This window comes from Emydura macquarii, unplaced genomic scaffold (assembly GCF_026122565.2).
Source record: "Emydura macquarii macquarii isolate MOO-44397 ecotype Brisbane River unplaced genomic scaffold, CSIRO-AGI_Emac_v2 contig_2897, whole genome shotgun sequence".
NCBI classification, from domain to species: Eukaryota; Metazoa; Chordata; order Testudines; family Chelidae; genus Emydura; species Emydura macquarii.
This window is the reverse complement of record NW_027133034.1, coordinates 12,481,364-12,507,742: the sequence shown is the minus strand read 5'-3', so window position 1 is coordinate 12,507,742 and position 26,379 is coordinate 12,481,364. Positions and strand designations below refer to the sequence as shown.

Genomic DNA, 26,379 nt, shown 5'->3' with positions numbered 1-26,379 from the left:
TGGTCTTCATTTGGTAAACTGAGAAATTATTCTTTAATGAGGACCAGTTTATTTTTGTTACAGTTGCCCAATTTGGCTGATGTAATTTTGAATCCCTTTGCTCGGCAAGTCCTACATGTTGCCTCAGGATATAAAATTCATTAGGATTAGTTCTAATTTGAATGCCTATTTATGTTTTTTCTGTATATTTATTTTATCATGTTAAGATTTTAATTATGTAGATATGCCTGCAGTTTTATTACTTGGAGCTGTAGCTCATTAGTTTTTATGAACAGAGCTGGGTCTTGTCAATTTGGGGCTGAGTCATCTAAGGAAACTGAGTATTGAGGAAATGGGAATGTTGATTCAATGAGATGTGCTCTTCCCTATGACTTGTTACTGAATCTGTGTGCCAGAATGGTGTACTTTCAGTACGAGTAATCATTCTTCATTTCCAGTTCTGAAAAACTGTTGTGTTTCCAGTGCAGATTGGCTGCTGCATCCCAGCCCATATGGGGGCTACAGAGTGGTTATTTATTGATTTCCCCTTCCGCCCCCCAAATATTGAGGGCCAGATTCTCAGCACATGTAAATCAGGGTAGCTCTAAGTTATACAAATTGACACCAGTTGAGAATCTGGCTCTCGGTCTGTAAAGCCCTTTGAAATCTTTTGGAAGTAAAGTTGTTATATGCATACATGATTTTTGTCAGCAAGTCTCCGTGACACTGTGTCTGCTCTCTCTTCTTCAGCATGGCAGGAGGACTGAGATATTCATTTTTAACGTTACGAGAACACAGCAAGCCTAAGCAGCCTACAGACGAAGAAAACACACATCTTGATTCAAAGAGTTAGCAGAAATGAATAACTTGAAAGGCAGTGAAGAAGCAAGCTCACTAAGCAGCACTGCCATAAAGTGAATCAAGCACATGCAGCAGGAATGTGTCTGAAATGAGAAAAATCTACCTCAGTTACCATTGTACACACAAATCTTACAGGCTGAGATGTATTCTTACACACAGTGTTACAACTTTTGTTTTTTATTCTTTTGTACCAAGGATGATTTATAACAAGGGAGCATCTATCCAAAGCAATGGGCCGGTCGTAACTGTCTCTATTCTTCTTGTCATTGATGATATTTATAATTAGCCAAATCTTAAAGTTCTTACTCAGTTTTCATCAGCAAAACTCTCACTGAATATGATGCAGTTTTGATTTATTACTTTCTGGTACCTGTGGACTTGTTCACATATATGAAGAGGGTGTACCATGCTACCAAAGCAGAATGGTTTTACACCCATTTTGTACTAATGTAAATGACTGCACAAAGTGCAGAACCATGATCAGTTGGACCCTGGGTGTTTGTCCTGTATAAGGAGTGATCGAAAACTAAGTAAGGAACTCAGAGTATGGCCCAGTATGTTTTCAATAAGGAGTTTCTCTCTGATCCTACTAATTCTCTGCTTAATCCTTCCAATGAAGCTATCCTCCTCTGTGATCCTCTGTGCTTCTGGATCAAATAAAAGGAAGAGATGGGCAGTGAGAGAAATACTCATTGTTTAAACAGAAATCTCTTGGCTGATTAGCCAGTACTGCATGGAAAAATGAAAGAGATCAGAAAGGTAAATTAATTTCTGTTCAGGTGTGCATACTTAGATATTAAAGGTCCCCCTCTGCACATGGTTTGTTTGTCAGTGCTTACCTTTGAAATCTGTATAGTAAATGCTATGACTGTGTGCTGACTGGAGCAGAAAAAAAAAGAGTGGAAGACTGACTTTATGCCATCATGTTTTATTGATGCAGAATTGATGTCCCACAGTGTGCCATGTACATAATGATAGCTGAAACCACCCAGAATTCATCTGGTTTTGTTCTATACTCTAAACTCAAAAATGTGTTCCCAAAGATTCACTAATGAGGGGGAGGATAGTCCAGTGGTTGAAATACAAGACTTGAAATTGGGTGGTCTGGGTTCTGTTCTTGCTTCTGCCATAAATGTTGGACAATAACATAACTACTGTCTGCCTCAGTTTTCTTATCTGAAAAGGCAGAAAATATATATTTTACTTACATCACTGGGTGTGTATTTAAGCTAAATTAATCAATCTCCACAAAACATTTGAGAACCTCAAATGGTACGATAGGAGTACACAGTGATTTATTATTATTATAGGGTTCTCAATTTCAGATAAGCATGAGCCAAGTTGAAATCATGAGAAGGGTTGGAAATTTCACGAAGTTTTGACATGGAACCAGGTGTATTGGGATAGTATTGATTGACTGACATTTCAGTTTGAGATTTGGGGTTCAAACTCAGCAAAACTTGGGGCATGTAAACTCATGTGGAACATAGGAAGTGGCATTCTGGGTCAGCACCGACGTTCATCTAGTCCAGTATCCTTTCTGACAGTGGCCTATACCAAATGCTTCAGAGGAAGGTGTCAGAATCTCACAGCCAGCAAATGTGGGATATCTGCCACATATGTCTCATCCTGATCTCTAACAGAGATGCACAGGGTTCCAAAATTTTTGTTGTCCTTAATGACAACTCTGGATATTCTTGATAGCCAGATAATTGTCCACTCTCTTTTTGGATCTTGTTAAGTTCTTGGCCTCAATGACTTCCTGCAGCAACAAGTTCCACAGCTTAATCATGTGTTGTGTGAAAAAGTATTTCCTTTTATTCGTTTGAACTTCCCACCTTTTTAGTTTCCTTCACTGTCTCCTTGTTCATAAACTTTAAGGTCAGAAGGGACCATTATGATCATCTAGTCTGATCTCCTGCACAGTGCAGGCCACAGAACCTCACTCATCCACTCCTGTAATAGACCTCTGACCTATGACTGAATTACTGAAGTCCTCAAATCATGGTTTAAAAACTTCAAGGTAAGAGAATGCACCAGCAAGTGAACCGGGCCCCATGTTGCAGAGGAAGGCGAAAAACTCCCAGGATCTCTGCCAATCTTCCCTGAGGGAAAATTGCTTCCCGACCCCAAATATGATGATCAATTAAACCCTGAACATGTGGGCAAGACTCACCAGCTAGACACTGGGAAAGAATTCTCTGTAGTAACTCAGAACCCACCCCATCTGACATCCCTTCATAGGCCATTGGGCATATTCACTGCTAGTAGTCAAAGATCCGTTATTTGCCAAACTAGGCTGTCCCATCATACCATCCCCTCCATAAACTTATCAAGCTCAGCCTTGAAGCCAGCTAGGTTTTTTTGTTCTTGTGCTGAGAGTCCAATCTACCTTCTCTATACAACTCACTGTTTTATACTGTACAATTCCAGTAATCCAAATTCCCTTTATCCGAAAATCCTAGTTTATCTGAATCCACAGTGTGTCCCTCATATAGCCCTATGTTAATGAATCACCCGCTGATCAATTCTCAATTAGCTTTTTAACACCTGTTAGCGCTACCCACCAGGTTTGTATTTGTATAGTGATTATTAGTGGTTACCTGCAGTTAGTGAGACCTAATCTTGTTTCAGCAGCTCGGCAGGACAGTGTCAAAAATAAAAAGAGCTGTGTTTGGATATCAAGCAGAAACTACAGATTCTTGAAATCCTAGGTCAGGTCTATACCTAAAACTTAGGTCAACCTATACCTATCTACATTGCCCAGGGCTGTGAAAATTTTCATGCCTTCAGCATCATAATTAGGTCAACCTAACCCCTAATGTGGACGTGCCTAGGTCAACAAGGATTCTTCCATCCACCTATTTACTGCCTCTCGGAGGGATGGATAACAACAACAGATGGAAAAAGTCCCTTTTGTTGATGTAGGAAGCATCCACACTATGCACTGCAGTGGCACAACAGCAGAGCCATAGCTGGGCTGTGTCTGTGTCTGTAGGGTAGACATTCCCCTAGGGATATCGGCATTCCTCCCTTTGTTCCCTGTATTTCTTTATCAATGAAACTGCAGCTCAGAACAGCATTTCTGTTTATCCGAATGCCTCGTTATCTCAGAGTTTGGGCTGTCCCCCCAGGCCAGCCAAATAAATGGGAGTGTATTGTATGCTTTATATTCCCTTTTATTCATTTCTTTTCTAAGGTCTGTGTGGATCAAACCAAAGACCGTGCTTGTATGAAGTCCCATGAAGTGAAACCACTGCATTTTGAACAGTTCAAAGAACGGCCTAACGGCTCACCTACCCAGCTATCTCAATAAGTTTCCTGATGCTGGTATTATTATATTGGAATAGCTATACCAGTAAATTTCCCTGTGCAGACAAGCCCTAATCCAGAAACCAGTATGTGAACCATTAAAGAAAGGCAGAACAGGTGTTGAAATGGTGTTTCATCATTTTGATGTTCAAACAACACCCTTGTATTTTGTTAGTATTAGAGAGCCATGTATTATGGATGTGGATTTAAACACCCTGAAGTTTAGGGGGAGGGGGCATTTGTTTCTGTGGTTATCTTTCAGCCCAGAAAACTGGAGGCCATTTGCAAAAACCTGAGCCAGGTTTGGATTTCAAATACCCTCCAAAATTTGGCAGGGTTGAAGGCAGCATTTTGACTCTGGTCCATCTCTAGTCAGTGTGTTTTGATAACTTAATTTAAAATATAAACCATGCTGCTTGATTGCTGAAATCTTTTTTGCATGATATTTAACCTGCTGCTTAATAGTTTTTAGGGCAAAACTGAAAACTTCTTCAAATTCTCACAGGTGTAACCACTTTCTGCCAGCCCTACATCCAGGACCAGATTGGGGAGCAAATAGCCTCTCTCTGCTTAGGAGTCAAACACAAGAGTCGTCTTTGCATTCCCAGGATCTGTACCATCGTAAGCACGAGTTTCTCCAAAGCAAGGAGACCAGAGACACACCGCCTTCCCCGAAGGTGGCACAGCCGGTCTCTTTCTAGCGCTCGGAGGTATTTTACCTGCTTGAGGTACAATATCTTACATCACTCCTGCTGGGTGAAGCACCCCTGCACTTCCACTGGCTGGAGTTGGGGCTGCATGCCATAACCAAACCCATATTGTAATCTTACCTTTCATTTCCCAATCCAGAAAGCAGCTGTGCCTAGACTGTTTTGTGGTTGAATTAATTTCTCTTAAGGCTTGTCTACCTGGTAGGTTACTGTGCAGCAACCCAAGGGGTAGATCTATAGCGTACCAGTTTACTGCATGATAATGTCCCACGTGGACACTCCTGCAGTGTGCTGAGGTTATGTCTATGTTCATGCTGCAATTAAAAACCCCACGGCTGAACCATGCCAGCCGATTTGGGCTCGGGCTAAGGGGCTGTTTAACTGCGATGCAGACATTCGGGCTTAGGTTGGAGCAGGGGCTCAAAGAGCTTGTGAGTTGGGAGGGTCTCACAACTTGGGGAGCCTGAATGTCTGCCCCACAATTAAACCGCTCCTTAATCCGAGCCCCGCGACCCTGACTACAGACCAACCACAGGTTTTTAATCACAGTGTAAACACACCCCAAAAGTCCGGGAGTGTAGTTTGGTGTACTTGAAAGCATGCTAGTCACTTTCACTTTCTGCTTATTACGATTTAGCACAATTCTGCCAGTTCAGCTTCAATTTTTTAAAATGTTCTTGTACATTTAAAAAAAAAAAATCTTGAACATTTTTCTGTTCATGTTGTGTAACAAAACTCCCTTTGCCCCACCACTACCACCAAAATCTAAATGTTGGGCCTAAACTACCTGTCAGTCCAACTTTAAGCAGGTAGGCAAGGTGGCAGGATGGCTTTTACTGATAATCAAAGGATCAACACAACAGTGGGATTACAACATTGCTTGGTGTATAGCACTTGCACCTATTGAAATGAGGCACACTTAGAAAGAAACCCTCAAGGAAAATAACTGCATTCAATTTGGTGTTTAGCTTAATTCTGCAATATTTTTTGCGGTGTTTATAAATAGAGAAATGCAATTATTGTTACTTTTGTATATATTTTTATTATTGGGAACAGAGGAAAGATGCTTTTAAGTCACAAGTAAACCATAGCTCAAATGTGTTTACAAAAAAAATAATTACATCATAGCTGGAATCATTATAATTAGCCAATTATGCATACCAGGCGTCTGATGTAGTCTTTGAATTTTGGGTTGCTTAGCTAAAATACAAACATTGAGAATTCTTATACATTTGTATGGTCTGTTAAGATGTAAAAGATAATTAAGAAATCACAGACAATAAAATAAGTGATTATGTGATGATGTTTGCAGCGTTTATGTGGATGAACTTAATGTAGGATGTCAAAACTTAATTTATCAAGAAGAAATTAAATCCCAAATCTGAAGTCTAATCACACAGTGGCAAACAGTACTCTTGTTATTCTCTTTCTATATAGATAATTTTGATCCATAATTCTAGTGCTTATCAATTTGCCATTCAAGCTTTAGATCAGTGAAAGTTACAGAAATGAGTGTTCAACCAAATGTAATTCTTAAATTCAACATTTTAACAAGTATTTAATAACTGAAATGCCAGATTGGGGTGGGGAACACAAAGTTGCCATTAAGTATCCATTTACTAAATCAAAACTACTTCTAATGTCTCTTGCAATACAGCAGAAGATAACCCTAATCTGGGTTTTATGCAAACTCATATGTTGTTTTACCCAAAGCATAAAGGTGTTTTGTAAATGCTTAGAACTCACTGCTCCACTCTCTCTTTTGCGGACAGGCCAGGATTTTTAAAAATAGATGCCTAAAATTAGGCACCTAAATCCATATTTAGGTACCTAAACAGGTGGCTTGATTTTTCCAAAGTGCTGAGCAGCCAGTAGCTCCCTTTGACTTTAATGGGAGCTGCTGTATATTTTAGCACTTCTGAAAATCAGGCCACATATTTAGCAACTGATATGATCAGGGAACATGTATAGAAAGATTCTGTACACAGAGCTTGGATAAGCAGTGACTGGGTGGGAGGTGGGGACATTATAACTACAAATATTTATGGGCTGTAGAGATCAAGGATGGATAGGAATTGATTGTTCTAGTACTAGCAGTAATAGGATGAGAGTAAGAAAAGAAAAACTGATGCTGAATATCAGGAGACACTTTCTGACAGTGCAACCTGTAAACAGTTGTTGTAAACCCAGTCCCAGGAAAGAGAAGTGTCCAAGGTCACTTTCAGTCATTGGCAGAGCTGGAAATAGACCTAAGAATCCTGAGGCTGGTTTTGCATGTCTGATGACTGGAAAATACTGCATCTCATTAGAATATAGTATAGAAAACAATCTGCTCTGATAGCGAGAGTCTTGATAAAATATTCCACTTATTACGGAGGTACTGGCTGTGTCTCCATAGTAAAAGTTGAACTGAGATTTTCACTTGAAGAGATTCAACCTCCTTGTTATGTATGAAGAACACTATATCCTCCCCAAATTTACAGCACACTGAGTACATACTGAATTTCCTGAGAATTTGCAAGTATATCTTTTAATCATTTTCAGTTAAAATTACTTTACCTTAAGAAATTTAGCACTCAGATTTTTTTTTGTCCTAAATTATCTGAATAAGGGAATAACACAAATACCAAACACTTCAAATTTCCATATTGGTAAAACTCACTGGAATCTCAGGCACAGCCTACATTTGAAAAATCAAGTTGCAGTTAAGCTAAATTATTAATTATTGTTATTGTTTTAATTAAAGACTAATAAATAGAGTAGGAGCATTGTGCTCAATCAGTCATTACCTTTCATTACCTCTTCAACTAATCTGCATACTGCAAGTCTCTTGGCTGACATGAGTCAGTGATATGAGGGGAACCATACACGTGTCAAGACTTCTCAGTCATAGATTATTTGGCTAAAAGAGTTTACGTTAGAAGGTAATCTACACAAGTTAAAATATGGAAATACGTAGTTCAGGTACATAAACAACCTTTATGTTGCCCTGCAATAAGTGTATGATTAATGCCCTTTAGTGTTTCTGGTCCCAGATTAGATTAAACTGACATTTAAAGATTTTTTTTTAAAATTTCTTTTCTCTTCATAGTGTTGCTAAGGAGGAGAGTTAAGGTTGTTTGAGTGCCTTAATTGTACATTTCCATACCTTAACATGTTTGGATTTCTTATAATTTTAGCTTAACCTTGAATTTTCTGTGTTTCCACTGATTCGTCTTAGGATAATTACAACATTCTTGTATATTTGTTATCCATATGTTACAGGTATGAACACTCAATCTCAAAAGCAATTTAACATAGATTTTTGTCTGGGAATTTAGAGGTGAGGCCACGCCACAGAGCTGGATCCTAGTTCAACATGAATTTGCCCAAAGCTTGGAGCAGTCTGCAGTGACCATTTTAGTTTGTCCAACAGCAAAAGATCTGGATGTGAATGTCCCCCGAATTTGGAATTGTTCTGATCTAGGGTTTTGGGTTAGGCTCATCTTTAGTCTCTATGAAAATTCTTTTTTGTTCCTGGATGTCCCCCCCTCCCCAAGAAAAAAGTAACCTTCTTTAAAAGCAGGTATTAGAAATCCTAGTTTGGGTTTATTTATTTTCCCCCCGTAGTTTACAAATCTGAGTGTAGTATAGTGAAATTACTTTAATCTAAACCATGGGCATTCAGTGGGGGTGGGGTGAGGGGGGGAGAAATCACATGACACAGTGGATTTGATTAAACTGTATACTTCGCTGCCAATGCTCTGAGAGTAGCAGTGCGCTAGGAGGCAGTTAAGGGGAAGATAGTGTCAGTATTCCATCCAAACTCACTGGATCTGTTCACCATGGGAGAATTCCAACAGCAACTGTTCACTTACTTCGGGGGTCTAATTTGTCTGTTTATTCTGGTGAAATGCATTAGATTTCTGAAGTATTTTTTCACACGTGTATGGAATGCTTTGCCTCAATCTTTCTTTCGGTCAATGGGCGAATGGGCAGGTAATGGAAGTTTTCCTCACATTTTTATTGCTATAATTGAGTGATGAATTTCTATGTTATTAATCATGAGTGCTACTGTCCCCCTCCCACTTTTAGAACAAAATTTGCTGAGGGCTTTTTTCTTTCCCACTGATTTAATTTTTATGAATCAGAAATTTCAATTTACTTGGGACTATAAGAAAATTAAGCTAAATGGTAATAAAACACATATATGTTATATATAATATGGAATTTAACTTCCTCCTCATTCTTCCCTATACTGCACACACCCTTGTTCCAACACCTTTTCTCTGCTGGAAGTGCTTTAATTTTAATAACATTGCCTATATTCTTAGTGTCTTGATTTAGCATTGATGAAACAACTAGTTTACCATTATCATCTGGTCCCCTTCCTTGGAAGCTGGTTTCCTATGTTCATAGTAATGTTGTTCCAATGTAATTTGTCTGAAGTGGTTACCTGTCAATAATAATATCATTAACATCCACATTTACAGTAGACTTAAAAATGTAATATATCTGCCACTTGGCCTCTCTATTTTAAAAGTACCACATGTCCTCAAAGGAAGAGTATCAGTGTTTAAAAAGAAAACATTTTCTTTATATTGAATGCTACGTTGTTGTTTTTTAGAATTGTTAAACTACAGCATTAAGCAGGATTGAGGATTTATTGGAGTTTGAGTTCCTGTATTACCAGTGTCACAGATGAGGTCACTTATTAGCAAGATGCCATCATCAGCCTAAAATGCCAATTTTAGTGTAAACACTTCCCCACCGTCCATATTGGAGTCCCACGATCCTGGTCTCATTTACTTAATGGGAGTACATCACCTCTCATTGTACACGTCACATTTTGTTATTGATGGGTGATATCCACCCCTTTTCAAAAGGTTAGCACAAGGCCCAGGCACTATGGAAACCCTATATTGAGGAATTAAGTGGAACTTAAGTGGGGACACCAGTCCTGCGCTGGCTCTCTGTGTGGGGTGAATTTCATTAAGTGGAAGTGCTCTGGTTGAAATCCTGACCCTATTTAAGTCAATGGGAATTTAGCCATTGACTTCAAGGGAGCCAGGAGTTCACCCTCCGTACTTTGTGAACTTTAAGACTTCTGGGCTCAGCGAAGATTGGTAGGTTTATTTTTACAGTTGATTAGAATATCCTGCTTCATGTGATGTAAAGGCTCTAGAATTAAAATTGGCAGATTCAGACTGGTTAAGTCTGCTGCTTTTCCCAAAAGACTACTGCATTTTAATGACTGGTCTACTAGGAAATCTAACCAGTCACGGCTTGTTTTGTTTAGGGCTCCTGGCTCCATATGAATTAGGGAAGTAATGTGTTTATTTAACAACTAATCTTAAAAAGTTTCTCTCATAATTTAGATTACCCAAATCGTATTTTCCAGAGACATTCACAAGACAAAATCTTTTAATGCTCACATTTCCCATTTCACACAATTTACTATGAAGACTTGTTGGGTCTACCTTAGGAATTGTTCCTAGGGTCAGATTTTGTTTATATGGCACCCAAAGCATTCTAGTTGCTGGGTCCCTGCCGCAAGGATATGTCAAGCCAAATGAAGTGATGATGTGATGTGTGAAGGCAAGAATGAAGGGAATGGATAGGAGAATGGAGGGAGAAGGGTTACATGGATATGGTGGCAAATTTGCTTTGATTATGGTTGGTATATCCTGAGGATCATAGCGCCTTTAAATGTTACCTACAAATTAAGATATTGTATTTAAAGGTTTGGTGGGGTAGAAATGGACTAGATAGGAATGAAGTGGTGGGGAAGGATTTGCCGGAGCAAAGGAGCATGGAGGAGAGACTGAAGGAAAGAGGTAGGCAAAAAGAGAGGGATGCAAGGGGGACAGAGAGAAGAGGATGAGGAAGGGAAGGATGGACAGAAAGGGTCATGGTGCTCAGTGATGAGGTCCACCACCAGAGTGAATGTGATAGTGCAAGAAGGGTGAGTCATGACAACAGTAGCTCCTGCCTGGGCTGTGGGGAATAGTGTGGCCTGGCAGGTCTGGATTCACTCTCTGCACCCTCTGCTGCTAGCTGGAGACTGGGGGAACTACACTTGCTACTGTGCTTTGTAGGCCACCTAGGGTATGAAACACCCACGGTTGGCATGGGTCAGCTGACTCAGGCTCAGGCTGTAGGGCCATAAAATTACACGGTAGTCATTCAGCCTCAAGCTGGAGCCTGGGCCCTGAGGCCCCGCAGAGGGGGCAGCTCCAGAACCCAGGCTCCAGGCAGAGCCCCAATGGCTGCAGTGCAATTCTATGGCCTCACAGCCTGAGCCCGAATCGTGCCAGCCCCGGATGTTTTACTGCAATGCAGACATACCCTTAGGCTGGTCTGAGCTATGTAGAGTGGGGAAGGGGCAAAAGGCCAGGCTGTGTCCAGGGGGAAGAAGTGGAGACTGGCAGGACCAGATTCACTCATTGCACTTTTTGGTTTTGCTACTAGTTGGTGTGAGGAGGAAACCCCGTGGGCTGTGGGATTTTTAGAGGCCACCTGAAGATTCCTCCAGGTGGAGGTACTTCATGATAGGTACTTAAACAATGGGGTAAGGCTGAAATTTTCAAGAGATCCAACTAACATGACTTTCAATCCAGTTGTGCTCCCAACTGCCTCTTTGTGCCACTGAAAATCTCTTCCGGTGACATCCAAGTTAGAACATTTTGGTCAAATTCTTCTGCAGAAAATGCCTGTCTGGTTTGGTATCCTGTCTCCAACTGGTCAAAACCAAATATTTCCGAAAAAAATGCAAAGCCGGTATAATGGACAATTATGCCACAATATGCCTACACAAGACATTTCTTCCTAACCACAGGCATTTGGTAATTGGCTTATCTCTGACTCAGTTTCTCCATCTATAATGGGGATAATACATACCTAACTGTACCTAATAGGGTTACTATAAGGATTAATTAGTCAATGTTATTAAAAAGTGAAAAGTTATTGAAAGTGAAAAGTGCTAAATAAGATGATACTTATCCTTAGATGAAAAAGTCAATGCAATAAATGAAAAATCTAGAATGAAACACCTTTGGTACAGATTATTGTTCTGCTTACACTTTAGGGGGAATTATAAGCCATACATTCTTTATAGTGCATTTAATCACTGATTATTGGAAGCAGATCCCTTGGAAAAAACTAAAATGAGACTAAAATTTGCACCATTAGTCCAGCTCTTTGAGCACTGGACATTAGTGTTCAGGAAATTCTGAAGCATGAAGTCTGAATAATGGCAGGAAGAATAAAGTAAAAGAAACTTTATAAATTGAATTATTTTTCCTCCCTAGTGGTCACAGGAGCAGGAGATGGAATTGGAAAAGCATATTCCCTTGAGGTAAGATAAGCACCTAGAAAATCAAAGTAGAAATATAGATGAACGGGAAATTTCTTCCCTTCCCACCGTTCTCTGCAATTTAGTAGACTGATTATACAGTTAAGAGCTAGCATTATACATGCTAATCTTTCTTCTGTGTATGTGCATAACTCATGTTATCACTTGTCAGCTTATGAATTGGACTTGACATTTACTTTCAAAATTAGAAGAATGACATGAAATATTCATTCATACCCCAACCACTTCCATAGTGCCAAGAAAATCACAGGGAAGTACTGAGTAATCCTAAAGATTTCATCATTTTGTAATAATTATATAGTATAAAGAGACAATGTAGTACAGTGGACTAGGTGTGGGATTGGAAATTCATTGACTTGGGGTCCATTCCCAATTGGTGTGCTGTTTGTTTTTTGACTAGAAATGGTTATACCAAATGTTTCAAACTTGGGTGCCTAACTTTAAATACACAATCTTGAAAGTGTTGGTCTTAATCTTTCTGCCTCCATTTCCGCAGTTTTAAGACTGGGATAATAATATCTACCTATCTCACAAAGGTGAATAATAGTATTGCCAACTCTCATAATTTTATTGCAAATTCCATTATATTTGGTGTTTTACTTAAAACTTCTGCTCCTGGAAACAAGTGTTCATGTGAGAATCTCACATTTAATTAAAAAGAAAAAAAAAAAAAAGATTTTCTAGCCTTCATGGTTGCAGATAAGCTTGAAAATGTTACCTACATGCACCCTAACAGCACAAAAACCAGAAGGAGTGGGAAAAGGATCCAATTTTTAAAAAAATAACGTTTTAAAGCCAATCTTATGACGTATAAGGTCTGACTCATTTGGGGTTGTTAGTACTGTATTTTGTTTGAACACACAAAGCATAAATATAAGTGCTCTAGTATTTATAATTTAACATTCATTATGTTAATTATTACTGGGCCCAAACCAGCCTCCAGCTGCTTTGTGCTACTTGAGTGATGCAAAGAACTTCTCCCGCCCCATGCTCCGCCTCTTCCCGTGCAGCCCCGCCCTCCCACTCCTCTCTCCCCACTAACATCGCTAGCTGCTCTCTCCACCTCCCTTCCCCTGCCAGCTGAGCAGGGCTCTATGCTGCAGGGGTGAGTGGGGCAATATGGGGAAGGGAGAGCTATGCTCCAGGAGAGGGGCAGGGCAGGGGAGCCGCTGGTATCTCTCTCCATCCATTGGAGCTGGACACTTCCTGAGTGCTCTTCCTAGCCCCAGCGGCAGCGACTGCTCTTCCCACCCCACAGTGGCAGAGGCCAGTTACTGCAGGTAACCGGACTTTTAGCATCCGGTCAGCATGCTGCCACGTTCCCTTTTTGATCAGACATTCCAGCTGAAAACCGGACACCTGGCAACCCTACTCAGCAGCCACAGCTTGCTGGGATGATGTCAAGTCTTAGGCCTCTGTGAAGTCACTACCTTGCACTTTTAGCATCTCAAGGCACTGGCCTTTGGGAGTGTACTGGCTCAGCACCTCTACTTCACTTGGCTAATATTTATGTAAGGCCTGTGGCTCAGCCTCTCTAACTGGATAATTTGATGCCAATGCCAAGGCCTTTGGAATGTTACGGGATGGACACCCTTACCTTGCTCAGCTGAAGTGAACACACAGGTCTCTGTGAGGACACTGACTCAGCTGAACAGGGAAATTTTTGACTAAATCTCTCCTTTTTTATTAATAGTTTCACATCTTTCTAAACATTTAAGGGTTGATTTGCTTAAATCGGGGTTTCATTAGATCATTTTTGAGCGCGTGGAATCACACATGCATTTAATATAAGCTTTGGTGTTTGGAAAATCTTGTGTGATTTGTTAAAACTTAGCATGTTACAGTTTACAATTGAGTGAAAATTAATCATGGCGTGATTGCCCTAGTCCAGTTGGTTCAATATTTTACAGTGTTGCAGGACTCTCCCATTAAATCCATCTGCAGTCACAAATGTTGTTGTTGTTGTTTACGGTAGGGATGTAAAATTAGTTTAATAAAGAATCCGTTTAAACGTTCTACAAATAGGACAGTTAAACGTGGGGGGATGAGGGGGGCCGTGCTGAGCTCGGTTCCTCGCTGCCAAGCAAGAGCTGCCTAGTTGCGGCTCCCTTCCACCGTGAATGCAGAGCCGTAGCTGGGCAGCTCTCACTCGCGGGGAGCCGAGCCAAGCCCAGCTGAGGCTGACCCCTCCTTCCCCCCTCCTGCTTTGCACATGCGGGGGGAGCTGAGCCCAGCTGCTGCCCCCCTCCCCAGCTTAAATGGTAATCAGCTGACTACCAAATAAACGTTTAGACTTTTACATCCCTAGTTTAGGTAGCACTGGAGAAAACGTTTTTAACAGTTTTGCAGAAGCTCTTTCTCCTTTTGGTGAACTTCATCTTTGCAATCTTGGTCTCCTATCCTAGTTCCTCTGGGCCACATAATTGTTGAGAGGTTTGAGTCATACAGGTGTCTAAGGTTTGAACATTGAGAGATGAAAAGAAAAAAAAAAATGAGTGAGGCATGCCCGTCCTGCCAAAAATCCCACCATACAGACCTTAGAGAAAAATTCTATGTGCTAGGTTTTGTATATGTACTCTAGAAATGTAGAACAACTTTCCCAGAAATCATAATCCAGTGATTTTTAAGTTTTTATGATCGGTCTGAGTGTCACCAGCTTGCGTGCAGCTGCAATACTAGCATGCACAAATGAGGCCCAAAATTTGTGTGCAGTTTTGCATGTGGCTCTAGCTATCTGAAAACTTGGCTAATTCTGGAAGCTTCAAAAATGCATTCTAAGGCATCTAGTGGTTTTTTGTGTGTGAAAGCCTTCTGGTAGTGTGCATGCAGTACACTACAATACCTGCCTAAGCCTCCCTCCTTCCTAAGCCTTCTATTAACCTGTTTCCACATGCTTGGACATTTGTCCCTGACAGAAGTGGTAATGATTATCTTGCCTTTTAGGAATCTCAGATGTTCATGAGCATTTAAATCCTTTGCCACTGGGAGTCAGGATTTCCTAACACAAATAGGTTTATGTTGCATAATGGTGGGAGCTGGTGCTTGCTCTCATCTGCAGTGGGAAATTTTATTCTCTAACATCACAGGCTTTGTCTTTACTAGGAAAATGCACTGTATTAGAAAGTGTTTGAACGAAGATGTTTTTACTAATATAATGTTAAACATGATTTTACCCTTAAACGTGACTGTTGATTAAAAATGAATTGTTCCCAGTATAGACAAGGTCATATAGTATGCAAGCCTAAGTAGGGTGGTATTTTCCAACTCTTCTGCCTTAAAAATTGGCCACCATCACATCACATTTCCATTTAGCCTGCTATACAGAAGCTAAAGTGATGTCCTCTCTCCCATAATGATCACTGTTTATTAGGGTTTTATAAACTGGCCATAAACATTTAGTCTTAGCTGATATTTGGCATGCAAGGTCTTAACAAGGAAAATCATTATCACTTCCTTTTTATAACAAAATCAGTTAAATGTATTTATTAAAACAGAAGCTCAGAAAACCAGCTCATTTGTGATGATTTTTGATGACTATGATGATATTTATATTATCAGCATGGATCTGAATGCTAAAAAAAAAATATCACATATAAATGGTCCCAAAATGACAACTTGGAATAAGTGGCCATATGTCTCTGTTGCCTTCCAAATGGATTGGAAACAGCTTGAGTCAAGCTTAATGTGGACAAAGGGAAATTTGCCAGTACGTAGACAATTAGAGTTCTCTCCCTGAGTGCTTCAAATGCAGTCCTTAAAATGAGCTTTCAAACCACCACAGTTTCTAAGTGTTTGCATGTCTCTTTGGAGCATTGGACAATTATGTAAGAGAGTCGCCAAAAGCTCAGAATTGTGAGAATGGTCTTTGTGCTGAAAATGCAAATGGTTGTTTCCAATACATTTAGTGGACAATCTCCCTCTCAGACTCCCGATGTAGCGAATTTTTAAACAAAGGTCCTTATTTCTTAACATTCTTTTCATTGTTTCAGGGAAGCTCAATGGGACAAACTGTTTCCCTCAAATAGATTTAGGGGGGAAAGCATTGCAGGGAGTTAATTACAGAAATGAAAGGCTTTTCAGTGTGTGGGCTTCGTCAGCTAGTTTATTATTCTATGTAAACCTGGTATTTTTAGATGAAGTTGGCCTTATCTTTGTGCATTCATTTAACTCTGCCTCACCCTGCTTCCATGGACAGCTCTATTGCTTCAGCTGAATTCTCTCTTCTGGTGATGCACCCAACCTCTAGTGCAGCTTCTGCTTGTTAAAAACATACAGTCTACAAGCTGGGGCATAGTCTCCTTTCAATCTGTGCACAAAGGTCTGATTGATAAGAGTGAAAGGGTTTATGTTCATGGTATGTATAGAGAGAAGTTAGATTAACAACATCGTACTTTTGCTGGAAGGTTGCAACCTAATTCTACTTTATTTCTTAGACTTCAGAATTATAACTCACAGGACTCCATAAACAGAGAGAGACAAAGCAGGCTGCTCTAAAACAGAGCGGCACAACTCATCCCACCTTACTCTAGGCTGGCTGCCAGCAAACTGACTGCTGCTACACCCAGAGCTTTTAAAAATCACCACAAGAAGCCATAAGAATAAGGGGAGAATGACTGTTTGTTTTACATTATTTTCACATTACCTCACCAGCTATTAAGCAGACTGTTATATTAAACAGTGTTTGCATCTATAAACCTAAACTCATGCCTAAATTTTTATAGATGTGTTTTTGTGTGCACAAAAACTCTTGCTTGTTTATTTACGTCACTGCACTTTTAGAATTCTCATATTCAAGTTTTGGAGGAATGTGATATATATTCTGACTGAAGTCCAAAATATACAATTCTTTTAAACTCATCTGAAAGTTAGGACTCTCTCCCTGTTCAGTACAACCCACTTAGTCCATTTGCTCAGGGGAAAAAAACCTTGGAAAAAGATTAAAGTGACCTGGAAGTCAACAAATTCAGGTTCTGGTGAATTAATGGGAAAGTCAGTTCTACAGCAGAAGGCTCCTCATTGGAATATCAGGTAGAATACTCTTCTCCTGGCAGTTAATTAGTGCCTTTCAGAGAAGGCTCAAAGGACATAGTTTTGGCCAATCTAGTTTGGCTGTAGATTGGTGCTTAGAGTATTTTGTTATGATGGGTCAGGCTCTTATAGGGAGTGGGATGTTTTTGTGGCTATTATAAACAGTTTAATGTGTGTAGTTTTAATTTTTGTCATATCTCCAGATAGTACTGTGATGGGTGCCCAAAAGTAATTAAGTACTAAATAAAACGCAGGGTCTTAAAAGCTAAAGTTACAGTGTTCTCATCAGCAGTGTGTCGTTTTTAATAATAATTTTTAAATCCCTCTTTTATAGCTGGCGAAACATGGATTAAATATTGTTATGATAAGCAGAACACTTGAAAAACTGCAGAAAGTAGCCACTGAAATTGGTAAGTCTGAAGATAACACTAAGATAACTGACAGCCAGTGATATCTATTAGGGCACTTGATTCAGGAGACCCTGGATTCTATTCCCAACTCTGCCACTGAGTTCTTGTGTCACCTTGGGCAAATCACTTACCTACTCAGAGTTTCTCCTCCCACCCTTTATCTGTCTTGCCTTTTAGATTGTAAAATCTTCAGGGCAGGGATTGCTATGCGTTTGTACAGTGCTTAGAATAATGGGGCCCCAATCTCAGTCGGGGGCTTGAGGCATTATGGAAATGTGAATCACATCTATTACCACTCCAGCATTTGAGGTCTAAGTCTATACTGGTGTGACACTCTATGATTAAAATGTGACATTGTATGATTAAAATATGACCATGCATAACATTGTTGCTACTGCTGTTATATAATTGCAACAAATCTTATACAAATCTCACCCAGGCCAGGGGGTAAGGCCGCCCCATCTGAGCCGGTGCCGGGCTGCGAGCTGGAGCAGTGGTTAAGTGTGCTCCAGGCCAGACCTTCACGACGGACAGAGGGTGGGGGGTGCAAAGTCTCCTGCGCCCCTCTGCGCCTCCTGCATCCCCTGCGCGTCATGAAGGGCCAGCCCAGAGCCCCCTCCCCAGGCCAGCACCTGGGGGGCTGGCCCCCCGCTTCCCTCAGTACACCACTGCCTGTGGCTATTCAGCCAGAATGTGGGCAATGGCTGCTCCTATGACTCAACAAAGCATACGAGGACATGTGACTTACTTACACAAGATTCCATCTTGTGCCTGTAAAATTTCACAAGCTAGCTAAGGCTAAACCCATCCACCCACATGGAAGAAGGAAGGTATATAAGGCAGCTTTATCATCTCCAGTTGGTCTTCATTTCTCTGGACTGGATTTTTAACAAAGAAGCGCTAAACAAGGACTGATGACCCCCAAGCTATTTGGGTAATTTCCAGAGACTTTCGCAAAGTAAGAACTTTGCAACTCGGTTTATCATCTCTACTTTGAAATTGACTTGTGAACTTTTATTCTCATCTGTATGTATATGATCTTTTAACCAATACTTTCTATTTCTTTAATAAACATTAGTTTAGTTAATAAGCATTGGCTCTAAAGCATGTATTCGGGTGATCTGAAATATTCATTGACCTGACTGGTAATATGTCCAGTCCCTTGGATTGGTAGAATTTATTTATTTATATATATATTTAAACATATGATGGATAAAGATTTTCTGTAATCTCCATCATATTTGACTTGGCTGTCTAGGTAGAAGCCAGGGGGCTGGATGGCTTTAAGGGAACTCTTTTTGTCTTCTGAATAACCAGTGATCAGAAGTTGGTTGTTGGTGGCTTGGTATATCTTATGGAAGAAAAACCTGTCTCATTCTTTGCAGTTTTGCCCTGTTTAAGCTATCTCAGCATGGCTACCCCCCGAGGCCAACGTCACAACTGGCTATTCCATTAAAAGTTGTGCCTACAAAGTTGTGGGTCTGATGCAGAAATTGAGGGCTTGTCTGAACAGCAAGTTACTGCACAGCAAGCCAAGGTCTGAAACTGTAGTGCACCAGCCGGCTGGGCAGCAACGTCCTATGCGGATATGACTACAGTGCACATGAAGTCCTGGAGCATGGCTTGGCAAACTGTGCTTTCAAGCAGCATTATACTAAGCTGTGCTGCAGGACCTTATCTGCACTGTAGCACTGTTCACAGGGGATGTTCACAGGGCAAGCTGGCGTGGTGTTGTGGATTCACACCCTTGCTTGCTGCACAGTAATTTGCTATCTAGACCAGCCCTGATTGAGGCTTGTCGGCCTGTGTTATAGAGGAGGTCAGGTTACATAGTCCCTTCTGGCCTTAAATGTCTATGAACTTATTTTCATAAGTAATGCCAAATTTATTTTTTAAAAACAAAAATCTACTGCTTGTCGAGTTCAGCTGATTGAGAGAAAGGAGTTACATGTGTGCTAGTTTGATGAGCAAAAAATCTTATCAATAAAATTAATGTAAATAGAAGTTACAAAAACATGAGTAAAAATAAAATGAAGGCTGGTTTATTTCTTAGTTTAGAAGGTTTAAAGGTTTGTAGGTTATAGTGGGTGCTTGATAATTTGATTAAATTGATCTCCTTTTTAAACTAATTCTGTCTGTTTTCTTGTAATGTACCAGAGAGAATGTACAGCTTAATCCAATGGAAACCACTTAGATCACTGGTGGTTAAAGGTTTCAGAGTAAACTAGAAGATTTGGATATGTACCATCATTAGTTTTAATGATTGGTGTAACATAGGGGCATTACCACCACACCCTCTCTTTCTACCCCTTGCTCTGGCATGTTGGATGAAGAATGGATGTGTGGTGTAGAGAGGCCCTTACATCAGCTCTATCTCACTGCAAGATCACTCTTGTGCCTTCCTTTTAAAGAGGTTTAGCAGTCACTTGCATCTAAAGATCATCTGGCCCAATAAGTTTACCTGCAGAGGGAAAGAATGCCTACCTCAGAAAAGGGGTAACAATGGGTGAGGAAACATGTAGCCTCTGAAGTCAATGGTAAAACCTTCATTGATTTCAATGAGAGCAGGATAAGACCCTCTGTTTTTACTGAAGTTTTGGAAGAGGAAACAGACACTCTCCCTCAGAGCTAGAGATATTCCTTGTTTCTTCTTGAAAAGGGAGCAATCTCACTAGAGTAAAACATCAATCACCCATTATCAGATGCTATAAACCAGTGATACTCAGACTTAGGCTTTGGAGCCACAAGTTGCTCTTTAATGGGTCTTTTGCGGTTCTTTGCTGCACATATTAAAACACTGATTTAAATATTAACCAATCAGGATGATTTTACTATGTTGTTAACCAATACGTGGTCAGTGATTTTGCTGTAAGAATAATATATATAAAAATAGTAAATGAAACAATGAATTCACACTACTGTGGCTCTTTTGGATAATGTTGATTGCTAATTTGGCTCCTGAACCACTAAGGGCTGAGTATCAGAGCTATAAACAACCATATTCATGCAACCAGAATAACTCTGGGCCCCTATTAAGTAAACAGAAAGATTACCATTGGCTTCACTGAGAGTTGCGCATCAGACCCTCTGTCATTTTATACATTTCTGTACAGAAGTTAACCAAAAAACAAACATAACCCACAAAAACTAACACCCCTCTCCCCAAAAACATAGAAAATATAAAAACTATTTAAACATAACATTTTTACATGTTGTGGTTACAATAAGGACCAAACAGTGAAAACTAAAGTACATGAGGCCAATTCATGCTATTGTTTTTAAATTAGACGCTGGAAAACAATATACTGCAATTCCCCCTAAATTCTTATTTATTATTAGAGTATCATCCACTGGCCTCAATCAGGATTGAGGCTCCACTACACAGAAATCCCCCACCATGCAAATCCACTTGCAAAAGACAGTCCTTGCCCTCAAGAGTTTACAATCCCAGGGCCCAATTCTGCAAACATTTAAGCACACAAGTAACTTTATTCAAGTGAGTATCCCATTGACTTCAACATGGCTACTCATATGCCTAAAAAAAAATCTTTCCCAAAGTCCACTTTTCCATTGATTTTTGTGGGCTTTGGATCAGGCCCGAAGTTACAAAATGGGTGTTGAAATTAAGACCTAATGCACCAAGTGAATGTAACAAGCAAAGGGGGGATTGGAAGGGGTAGGATAAACACAGGTGATAGAAACGCATGATTACATAGACTAGAGATGACTCTGGTTCAGCAAATCACTTAGGGTCTGATCCTAAGATGGGTGAAGGCAATGGGAGTCTCTCCATTGAGTTAAATGAGCTTTGTACCAGGTCCTTACGCATGTGCTTGCTGTTAAGTACATAAATAGTTCCTTTGACTTCAATCCAAAGAATTCATTTTGTTTTAGTCAGTGCTGGAAATAAAACAAGAAATATTAATAATGTCAGTAATCAGAAAAGAATAAAGGTCAAACCTAGTGGGGTTTTATGTGAGTAAATAAGCAACAGAAATGAAAACTGTAGCATAAATCTAAACCAGAATTTATTTACTGTCTTCTAAATATTTTTTTTATTGCGTCTTTCTCAAAGTGTTTAAAAAACATTAACTCTCATACCACCCTGTGAGGTTGAGGAGTCTCATTAGCCCCAACTGACAGATGAGAATACTTTGCTAATGCACAGAGAGATTAATTTGAACAAAGTCACATAAATGTCCGGCAGGGCTGTTTATTGAACCCACTTCTTCTTATTCTCAGTCATGTACTTTAACCACTAGAGCACACACCCTCCTCCAGTATTGGAAAGGAGTTGAAAAGGATTATTCCTCTGATGCAGTCAGCCCATGAGTTATAGCTGTGCCATAGAGGAGTTCCCAGAAGTGGAATTCCACATGGGCAGAAGTCCAGAATTAAAACATTTATCTGAAGTGTTGGAATGTAGAGTCAAATTTCCACCTATTCAGACAGGAAGGGTTTTAAAAAAAAAATCAAGGTAAGATTTGATAAAAAGAGATTGAGTTTGTGGAGGGCAGACAAGTAGAGCCACTATATCTATTAGGCCACTAATCTAATACACTGTGTACTGTATGTAAAGCATTGATCAAACCATAAAACTAAAGCTATATCTGGCAGCAGTGTGTAATGTATGTATAGCTACACGCTGCAGTGAAAAGCAGGCTGTGTCCACATTGTGGTGTGTAGCTACATCTGTCAGTGGAAGGCTCGAAGAGGGGAGGCAGTGGAGAAAGACTTCAGCAGCTCCCTGCTGCGGGAGACTTTCACTGCAGAGAGAAAGGCTCAGGCTCCTTTCTGCTACTCAAGTGCATGGACTTAGCTGGCATAAGCCTAATGGTGCTGGCTCCTGCATCAGCCATTTTCACTCCCACAGCACACTGGGGGGCAGGGAGGGAGCAGATTGGAGCTCTGCTCCGCTCCACAACACTGATCCTCTAACTCACGCCAGGCCTGGCACAGACCGGCCAACAGAATAAGGGAGTCATAACTGGCTTCCTGACAACCGCCCCTCTGTCCTGCCCCAAGCAGAGTTTGACTGTACGGGAGAATCAAGCTCTTGCCAAATCTGAAGATATGTCAATAGCTGAAGTGGAATTAGAAGCTTGCAATTTCTGGGGAAGTAAGGGTCTCCCTTTCTCCCCAGGTACCATGCTCTGGCGACACTAGCTTACCCATATAAGAACCACATAGGAAAGTTAGATACAAAGTCCAATTCCATATAGCTACAGAATCAGTTTCCATTTCACTGAAGGGGGCTCCCAGACTTTCTGGAGTCTGTGTGCACCTGAAATGGTCTCTGAATTTCCATTGATGACGCATGTTTGCGTTCAAATCGCCAGTCAAGAGAGGAAGGAGGAGGAGAGCCTTCAACTGGTCCTAGATTCACTTAGCAAATCTTTCAGCAAACCTGGCCTGAGGTTCAAGATGGTCATGAAACCTGACAGCAGGTTTAATAGTAAATATTTCTCAGGTGAGCCCCTGTGGTAGCAGAGTTATCAGTTGAGCTGTCTAAAAGAGAATTTCAGCTTTCAATTTTGAAGTCAGTCAGTCAGCCTCTTTTCCATGTGAAGACAGCATTGAAAATGTAAAAGGATATAAACCAACAACTCAGAGACAGGAATCTGCAGCAGGGTTCTGCTTCTACAGCAAGAAGGGTATTTATGCAGGGGGAGATTATAGATTCTCCCATTTCCCCTTTTATATAAAACAAAGTCCGTTAAATTTGAGGTGTATCCCAAAGAGTTGTCTCAATAATCCCTCCCAAATCCTTATGCTGACCCATCCTATAGTGATTATGAAGAGCAAAAACAAGCTATATTTCAAAGGGAGGCAGCAAAATATTGTTTAACAACCTGCCCCCAAAATGCAAAGTCTAGTTCTGCTTGTTAAAATGTTCATCTCACAAAGAAGCAAACTTTTAAAATAATTGCATAAAATAATAAAATAGGGAGTTTACATCAAAGATCTGTCTGCATGTTCATTTTCAATAATAAATTGCAACCCTGCTCTTGTAAACATTAAAATAATTGGGGGGAAATATTAGAAGTTTTGCATTATTTGTATTATTTCTAGTTTGGGGGCTCAATTTTGTCCTGATTTTTGAGCAGAGCTCCCACAGATTTCAGGGCAGAAATTGATCCTATATTTTTTTCAGGTCTTTTCCCTTAAGATAATGTATTACAGAAAATGTCTTTTGCTTATCTTTTGATTACTTTTAATAAGCAAGGGTGTTGAAACAGCTGCATGTAGTACAGAGTGTAATACACTTTTTGTTGTTGTTAATTACAGAAGAGGCCACAGGTAGAAATGTGAAGATCATACAAGCTGACTTCACAAAAGATTACATATATGAGAATATTGAAGAAAGTCTTCAAGGCTTAGAAATTGGAATTTTGGGTAAGTTAATTACATCCATTAACTGAAGAGTATTTTGATAATAAATGCATTTGTATTTATAGAATGTAAATAATTGCAACTTATGATGCAGCTACAAATTAGCATCACTTGTTTTAGAAGATGGTGTATATTACACTAACTATAATGGGTTCTCAAACTGGGGGTCAGGAGCCATCAAGGGGTCGTGAAGTTATTGGGAGGGAGGTGGGGGTGTGAGCTGTCAGCCCTGTGCATGGTTGACAGCCAGAGCCCTTCCGAGCTGGGTGGCCAGAGAGCAGTGGCTGCTGGCTGGGTGTTCTGAAGGTAATGCCACCTCCAGCAACAGCACAGAAGGTAGCATGGCATGGGGGGTTGTCACTTTTGTGGGGATCATCACAGCCTGAACTATTTTCAAAGGGGGTCCCATAAAAAGTTGGAGAACCCCTGAACTAGAACAACTTGTTATAACATGCAGCTGTTTTTAAAACCAAGTGTGCAGCTGCTTAATACACTGTTTGGGTGGTTTATAACAGGTTTTAGAGGTGAATTAAGACACTCTGTGGGTTCCCTATTTCTCTAATAGGGTACAGTAATTTCTTTACTATGTAAGCCAATCTAGCACCTGCTGAGTAGCACCTGCTGAGTAGTATGTGGTGATTTTCTCACTGTTTAGCTTTAATGAATTCATTTTCATTCTGTTTTATAGCTGAGTGGAATTTATGCATTGAACCTGAAAGCCACTAGAAATTAACTTTTGGTTAAAGCTTATGGAGTGAAATGAATAGGAATAAAGGTTTTTTTTGTGTGTCCTTTAAGGAGTCAAAAAAATTCAGAAATAGCCTGGTTTTGCTTCTACTGAGGTCAGTACTGATGGCTTCAATGGGAACAAGATCAGACACTGAAATAGCGTTTCTCTTCACATGCAGCTTAAAAGCTTCTTAAGGAGAAACTTTTTGTTCAATCAGTTAAACTGTGCACTTCATCCAAATACAGACCTTATTGTTCTGCTTCCTTTGATTAGTTAACAATGTTGGAATGCTTCATAATCCTCTTCCATGTCGTTTCCTTAATGGACCAGACACAGATGAGGTAGGATTAATCTGTGGTACTGTTGTTTCTTCTTGCAATGTAACAATTTGTTAAGGGACAGATCCTGAGTCCATTGAGGTCAGTAGAAGCTTCACCGTTGAATACAAGGGGAAGAGAACTGGGCCCTGAATGAACATACTTAGGTTTCTGGCTTTCAGAAGGGTCTGTGAAGGAAAAGGGATGTTAGAATTAAGCAATATTGAATGAAGGGCAAGACAGCTCCTTGGGCTTAATGACCATCTGGTAGGAGTTGCTGGCCCAGCATGTAGTGAAGGATCAGTAGCGTCTGGTTACTGTGTGATTCATGATACGTTTGTACAGCATCTACTGCAATGGGGCCCAATATAAAAGTTTAATAATAAAAAGCTTCTAAATATATTTCCCTGCTTTGAAATCATCGTTGCTTGTGAAAATGGAAAACTGAGAAACAAAATATAGGGGCCTGAATTTTACTTTGTTGGGGGAACACTTTGCACATACCAAGTGTCACTATTTTTAGAGAATGAATGACCTGGTTAGGTTTTGCCAGTCAAATCTCCAGATCTATTCTTTACCTTGCCATTTTTTTGTTATGCTAGAAATTATCATTTTTATACTGCTTTTATAACTAACTCTTTCCTCCCTCCCCCCTCCAAAATACCCATTCAGTTTGCTAAAAAGCCATACCATAGATTGAGAGTCAGCTGTGATTTGTTCGTTCTGTCTACTTGATTTGATTGTGAAAATGCAGGTTTTTTGCCCAGCTTCCAAGTTTTTGAGTACACAAAGACTTGTCTTCGAAAAGTGATGCTCACAAAAAACATAAGTATGTACAACTGCCAGTTTTGAAGGCCACATTTATAAAACAGTGAGTCAAGAGGTTCATGTGCATGTGTGTACCCAGCTTAGCATGTGCAGTTAGTGAGAATGCACGACAAATTGGATGACTGTGCAGGAAAATAGTTATTTGCATGTAGTGTCATGGGAAACGTGCATGTGTTTTTTCTGTAGTCTCCTTTTGAATTATTTTTACCCTGAATGTTCTCTTTTAGAAGTCTTTGCAAGCTGAATCCTTTTATATGTTGAAAATTCGAGCTAAGTGACTCCTCAAAAGAGGTCTACATTTGCATTATTTTCTTGTTTCCAACAGAACCTCATCAGCTGCAACATTATCTCTGCTATCAAGGTATATACTACACAAACATTCAGTGTATAAAGAACTACATTTATTTCTACCAAAGAAAGATATTGTTCCAAACAGTGACAATGTGTTTTCCTATCT

At 40.1% G+C, this 26,379-nt stretch overlaps 2 protein-coding genes across 5 annotated transcripts in view; both read left to right on the top strand.

Annotated features, from left to right (window-relative positions):
* SLC35D2 (solute carrier family 35 member D2) overlaps positions 1-6,163 on the top strand; it is a 33,138-nt gene extending 26,975 nt beyond the window's left edge. For all 3 annotated transcript variants that reach the window (XM_067569305.1, XM_067569306.1, XM_067569304.1), the window contains one exon: positions 730-6,163. In XM_067569305.1, coding sequence (XP_067425406.1) covers positions 730-832 — 103 coding nt within the window. In that variant the 3' untranslated portion in view covers positions 833-6,163. The remainder of the gene's footprint in view (positions 1-729) is intronic.
* Positions 6,164-8,628: 2,465 nt separating this feature from the next.
* Positions 8,629-26,379, top strand: part of HSD17B3 (hydroxysteroid 17-beta dehydrogenase 3) — a 33,642-nt gene continuing 15,891 nt past the window's right edge. For both annotated transcript variants that reach the window (XM_067568553.1, XM_067568552.1), the window contains exons 1-6: positions 8,629-8,840; positions 12,152-12,198; positions 17,579-17,654; positions 23,943-24,050; positions 25,051-25,118; positions 26,248-26,283. In XM_067568553.1, coding sequence (XP_067424654.1) covers positions 8,687-8,840; positions 12,152-12,198; positions 17,579-17,654; positions 23,943-24,050; positions 25,051-25,118; positions 26,248-26,283 — 489 coding nt within the window. In that variant the 5' untranslated portion in view covers positions 8,629-8,686. The remainder of the gene's footprint in view (positions 8,841-12,151; positions 12,199-17,578; positions 17,655-23,942; positions 24,051-25,050; positions 25,119-26,247; positions 26,284-26,379) is intronic.